The sequence below is a fragment of the Squalius cephalus genome, assembly GCF_949319135.1.
Source record: "Squalius cephalus genome assembly, chromosome: 18".
Taxonomy (NCBI): domain Eukaryota; kingdom Metazoa; phylum Chordata; class Actinopteri; order Cypriniformes; family Leuciscidae; genus Squalius; species Squalius cephalus.
This window is the reverse complement of record NC_137139.1, coordinates 21,897,962-21,904,346: the sequence shown is the minus strand read 5'-3', so window position 1 is coordinate 21,904,346 and position 6,385 is coordinate 21,897,962. Positions and strand designations below refer to the sequence as shown.

Below are 6,385 nucleotides of genomic sequence, written 5' to 3'. Positions count from 1 at the left end.
GGAGAAAGCAGCATGGACATGCTTAATATCTTTTTTTGTGGTTTGAAAAACATGAGGATGAATAAATGGAGACTGAATTTTGTGTGAACTTTCCCTTTAATGAAGGTTTCTTGGATGAGTCCACATGTTTTGATAGGTATACGCATAATAAACCACAGATTCATAGTGGCACAAGATGACAAATCTAATGGCTCACTTGAAACTGGGAAAAAAAAGAGGTTGCTTTACCCAAATTGGCAGCCAAATCTTGTACTGGGTGAGTTTCAGAGACAGTTGAATGCACAGATTGTCACAGATGCCTAGGGGGGAGGAGGTCATTAAGCATGCATGGTTGTCATGCTGTGTCAGACGAAGAGCTTGTTGGATTTATACCCCAATGTACAATGAGCTTTATCACCACCCCCAAGCCTTTCTCCCAGTGAGGCATGGGGAATGAGGGTAGATACATGTTGAGGCACGTGGACGAACAAACATCCCGACTATGCTACTCCCAGATGCTCCACATAGCCAGAATGCTGTTCTCTTTCCACAACATCTGCCGGCTGCACATCTTCCCAAAAGACTCGACTGGAATGGATGTCCCACATCAGAGACTCTGTCTGTTGTCGTGACCTCTCTATGAGTTGCAGATGTCATTCGGATGAAGAATGTATTTTTTTAAATTTTTGTAGGATTTTTTCCCCCCCAACTTATCAGATGTTAAAAGACATGAAGGCTATTCAGCCAAGATTTAAAACTGTGGTATAAAAGAACTGAAAGTACAGAGTGTACCAAACAATACAAGGAAACTATCAAGGAAGATAAAAACTGTGAATTAATCACTGATTCACAACAGGCTGTATGTTACATGACATCATTTGATCTATTGGACCTTCCTTAAAAAGAAGTCTATGGCGGTATTCCATGCATCATTCTTGGGCATGATTCATGTTTGGCAAGGAGGTATAGCTACTTTTTTTGTTGACAGGATTTTTCTTAAAGTCAGCAACAGCCGGGCGCACTTAATAGTATATTAGGCTACGCTTCAGTGGGAGCTGTAAAATCTTTAAGAGCTGTGTATCTTGTTCAATGTACAACAGTGGGATTTATTAGAGAGGGTGGAACAAAAAGCGCTAAAATAAAATGTAGAAAATGTGCACTCTTCCTTAAGGTCAGCTTATGGAGAAGAGTAAGACTAATATAGGCTGGTGTGTAGTGCCACCCAGTGGCCAGGACACTTTGATGGAATTAATTAGATATTTTATGTTTTATGTGTTGTGTCTCTGGAAAATAGTGATCTATGATACTGTATTATGTTGAATATTAATGTTTTTTGTGTCTATTTGTTAATGAGGCAAGTGGCATGTTGTTAATAGTGTTATTATTTTTAAATGGAATAATTATTGTAAGTAATGGGGTTATTATTCAGTATGAATTAGATGAAGATTTTAGACATCTTTGCTTTCATTAAAACTTATAGGTTAGTTAAGTGAAATCATTATTATGGTGTTGCTATTATGACATATCTTCAATTAAAATATGGGCAATTTAATAAGTAAATATTCATATGTCTATACCTGGAGTCTTCTTATCCCAGGTGGGGGCAACTTACCCCAGTAGGGGCCATGTTACCCCTCTTTTAATATTTGACACAATAAAATTTAATATTTTGTGCAATAACAATTAAATTAGCAAATGTTTCTATTTATTTTCTAATAAAACATTTCAGATTATGCTTCGTCACATGCTGAACTTACAGTATCTAGATATGATACAATTTAAAAGTAAATACAAATTTTTATTAAGGGGGGCATCATCCCCCATCCTACCCTACTGATTTTCTTGCTCTTGTTTATTGTTATTGGTATTATTATACACTGGTACAGCCTTAAATAACTTTTAGTAATAACAGTAAATTATGCATAGTAACCCTAAACCAAATCCTAATCCCATTACAAAGTAAATGTTTTAATCAATATTAATATAGCCTATAATTACACTGTAACACCTTAAAATAAAGTCTAAACCAATTAGATTTTATTTTTTCAGTTTTCATTTTAATTTTGGTTCAGTTTTAGTAATTCTGCTTTATGCTTTTGTCATTTATCATTTATTATTTTTATTTAATTTATACCTATTATAGTTTAGTTTAGTATACCTCAACTTATTTTAAGTTAGTTGCAATAGAAACCCTACAAATGTTGAGAGAGAACTAAGATTTTAAAAAGTATTTAATAATTATACAATTTGTCATGTTTTATTTATATACTTTCACCATGTAAGTGCCATGCTGAAATTTTGTAAAGCCCAGGCCACTTACACATTATTCTGAATATATTATAATAAGAACAAGCATAGTTAAGGCCTATTTACAATATAGCAGCCTATGTGACTGTGGTGTCTCTCTGTTTCTGGTTGGTGCTCAAAGTGTAAATGCATAAATGAGTGCAAGATATACACAATATAAGAAAATGGCACATTCAGAGACACAAGCCTATTACCTGAGCTGTTTTTCTGGGATGTATGGAACAAATGTTCATGACTCTTTTCCCTGCTGTTAGTGAAGTGGATTTTCCAAGCTTCAGATAATTCCAGAGACGTGTTTGTCTGTTCCTTGGACTGTGACATTAAACTTCCTCCTGGATAAAAGACGTGAATTTAAGCAAGAAGGCACAAAAAGACTCACAAAAGGAAACTCCCCTCTTTCAATCACGAATAGTGTTGTTTGAACCGATTTTACAAATGCATTTCCCCCCCCATATAATTAGAAAAGCTGTTTTATTTATGAAGAGTTGAGAACATACAGTACCTTTGGCAACTACCAACTCCACTCAATGCAATAATTTATATTGACCACTAGATGGACCCATGTCATCTGTGTACGAAAAGAGACAAAAGAATTCGAAGATGAACAAAGAAATAGAGAAAAAGAAACTGCGAAACTTAATTGCACAGCTACTCTATGTCAATTAAATTTCAGTCTTAACATGATAAATAACCGTACAGTTACTACCTGGGCTGTTTGTCTGGGCTGTATGAAACGAAAGTTCATGACTCTTTTTCCTGCTGTTAGTGAGGTGGATTTTCCAAGCTTCCAGATATGTGTTTGTCTGTTCCTTGGACTGTGACATTAAACTTCCTCCTGGATAAAAGACATGTGAATTTAAGCAAGAAGGCACAAAAAGACCCACAAAAGGAAACTCCCCCTCTTGTCATGTATCAGCATTAAAAAAAAACACACAAAAAAAACGGTGCATTAAAATCTAGGCTATATAAATCAAAATACAAAAAAGGCGAAATTTTAGCCACCTAAACGTACCTCAAAGGAGTCAATAACTAACTAGCAACAACATTAATTTTGGTTTTAGTATTGTTTATTGTCATTTTTATTACTATTTATATAAGTAGGCTAGCCAAGTAGGCTCTTTGTTGTGTTCTTCATCCATCATGTGTATCATTGATGCTGAAGAAAAACATACAATACAAACTAAAGTAATAGATTCATTACCACATGTGAATTTTAAAACTTCATTATTTGATTGCAATCTTTCATATAGGCTAGTCAATTAATAGGCATACAAATGAATTACTTGAGCCAATGAAGTAAGAGCCAAGATGGCTGCGTGGCGGGATCAGTTTCCACCGAATGAGGGGGAAAACAAATGGTTATCCGTAAGCTGAGCCGCGCATGCGCAGGAGCCCAGTGCCGCGTAGGGCTTTGAGTTTTTTGGACTCCTGTCGAGGTGGGTGACGTCATGCAGCAGTCCAGTAGAGGCTCCACTTTTCCCCCCTCACTTAAATTGTAACCACCAGCATCAGAAGCGGTGGGGCACAGAAGAGAGGAGCCTTTTTTATTTTATTTTTGCAGCGAGGACCGCTAACTGACGATCTTGTATTTTTATTATCCTCATTTTGCAAAAGGAATAATTTCATCACAGAGAAGACCGCTTTGATTTTAAAGCGTTTTTTTAAAAAAAAGGCACCATAAACCTCTGTTTGCATGCTGTTAATCAGTAAGCAACATACATGACCGTGCCATTGTACAACACCTCGCCTTTTTAGGCTGGAAAAGCCTTTATATATATTTATACATTTGAATGATACATTCTCTACCGCGCATATTGTCTGCTCAGCTACATTTTCTAGCGTGTCGGAGGGCGCAAGAAACAACAGACCACGGCGGACAATTGTGAGGTTTGGATGAGGTGTTCGAATCCAGCTTTACGTGAACAATTGTGATATTTTCATAGGCAATGCCATCTTACAATGCAAACATGCTGGCTGTTGGATTGCTCTACCTGGGAGTAGTTTTTGCAGTAGAGGTTGTAGATCCCACCAGAGCCATTGAAGGTGAGTAACCACGATTAAACGTGTTGTTTTGTCCATGCATGCATCTGGAAGACAGTCTGTAAAGTTTTCAGACATGGCCTGGTAATAGTGACCAAGCTAACGTACAGTACGTGCAGGCTGCTGCTTTCGACACGCACTCTGTGGGCAGCGATATGTGATTATTTCAGGTTTGGGGATCGATTTGGAATAAATTAAATAGCTTGCTGTGTACTGAGTTACTGAGTATTTGCACAGTTTTCTTATCACCTGTGCTGTGATTGCTACATACGTCCTTGTTATCCTCATCCAGACTCGCGCTATTTCATTATGAAACATTCGCACTATCAGCATTTGTGCAGAGAAGCTACAAATCGCCCGGTTTTTAACGCGTTTGTGCCATTAGGGACAGATTGGAGATGTGGGAGTTGAATTATATTGCAATAGCTTCAATAGGCCTGTGCATTCGCTGTAGTCGTTTATGAATTCAAACGCCTGTCAAATGTTATTCTCGTGCTTGGGTGAATTGTTACAGTATGAGTGAAAGCGGAGCTCGCCACAGGTCTATTTGCATGCAGTGGACAGGCTCCATATTCCCGCATTCTTAGCGGTCTATTCAAGTGCACGGATAGGCACTAGTGCTTCGTTTAGTCGTTATCGCCAACAAAAGAGTCTTGTCGATTCTTTAGCGTTTGTTTTGCGTGACGCAAACACCATAATCTGAGACGGATATATCAGGGCTAGTTGCTCTCCACAATCAGGAATCCAAAATCAGATAATGTCTTTGCACTCCAATTTATGCCAAGTTTGTACAATTAGTTTATTTAGAAGTGGTTTGAATCCGAGTATGCACTTAACTAGTTTTGCTTCAGGACCCAGATTTTGACAGAGGCACTTTTAATTATTATTCCAAATGAAACAAAAATATTCTTATTGTCATAAATTCAAATGGTACAAACCAAGTTTATGCTGCAAATGAACCTGTATTTCATGTAATTCCATTGAATATTTCTCTTTTTTTTATTGAATAGTAATTTTTTACCATGCCACAAAACAAATCTGTGTTGGCTTATGGAAATTTCAAATGTCTTGCACCGTGAAACATGATTGGACACTGATTTAAAAGATTCGAGTAGCATTTTCCTCCCTTTTTAGTGTTGTCAAGCCTGTGCACTTTTATCTGGTTAGTTACATTTTAATATTTGCATCTAGCATTCTGTTTTCCCTTCTGTCAGAGCAGTGACCCATTTTTGAGTTGTAACCCACCAGTTGAGAACCACCAAAGTAATTCATAGTATGGTTGTCTTTGTCTGACACATCTGATTGTTCCAAGGCAGTTTGAGGTATTTAAGTTGGCTAAATATTTTAAAATACCAAAGAGCTTGACCTAGTTATTACTTTTTATAGCTTTTGTTTTATAGTTTGTGATGTTAACAGTAACGACCCACATAAATGCAGTGCCTACAAAGCACACTGAATGCCTTTTGAATAAATACTCCGGATAGTTTTCTGTGACATCTGTATAAATTATGCAACAGTCCTTTTTTGTAGGGCTCAGAAAAATGGCCCACATTTTGAATTATGCAGATCTAAATGCAATGCTCATGCCAGAGAAATAAGTGCATATGTAAGCCTGATCAGAAGTCATTTACTAGGTAGTGCATCACATCTTAACTGCAATTTCTTTTTTTAATTCTATCATCTTATATTAATTCTCAAGGCATTCCAAAGCTATTTGACTTTTATTATCTCTGTGGAATATTCTCATTAAATACTTACAAAATGAAAGCCAGTGATGTTCAGTGTTGTTTTTGGAGCGGATTGATTTTATTGTATGGACAAAAAATGTAACCGCCGGGAACACAAAAGAACATATTTAGTTATTTTGATTATCCCTTTAAATCATTACATTAATCTGTCATCTTCAATTACTTATGGAAACATTTGTGTAATTTATATGACTGTTGAATCAATGACGTATGAACAATTGTGTCGCAAGTTATGTGATGTAGTCGTTCAACTTGTTTGCAGCCACCACAGACAGGCGGCCTGTCAGATGATTTTGACTGTCGCAGATGAG

General features: G+C 36.7%; 1 protein-coding gene across 4 annotated transcripts in view; it reads left to right on the top strand.

Moving 5' to 3' along the window:
- Positions 1 to 3,796: 3,796 nt before the first annotated feature.
- lrp1ab (low density lipoprotein receptor-related protein 1Ab) overlaps positions 3,797 to 6,385 on the top strand; it is a 125,841-nt gene continuing 123,252 nt past the window's right edge. For all 4 annotated transcript variants that reach the window (XM_079849083.1, XM_079849082.1, XM_079849084.1 and 1 more), the window contains exon 1: positions 3,797 to 4,329. In XM_079849083.1, coding sequence (XP_079705209.1) covers positions 4,233 to 4,329 — 97 coding nt within the window. In that variant the 5' untranslated portion in view covers positions 3,797 to 4,232. The remainder of the gene's footprint in view (positions 4,330 to 6,385) is intronic.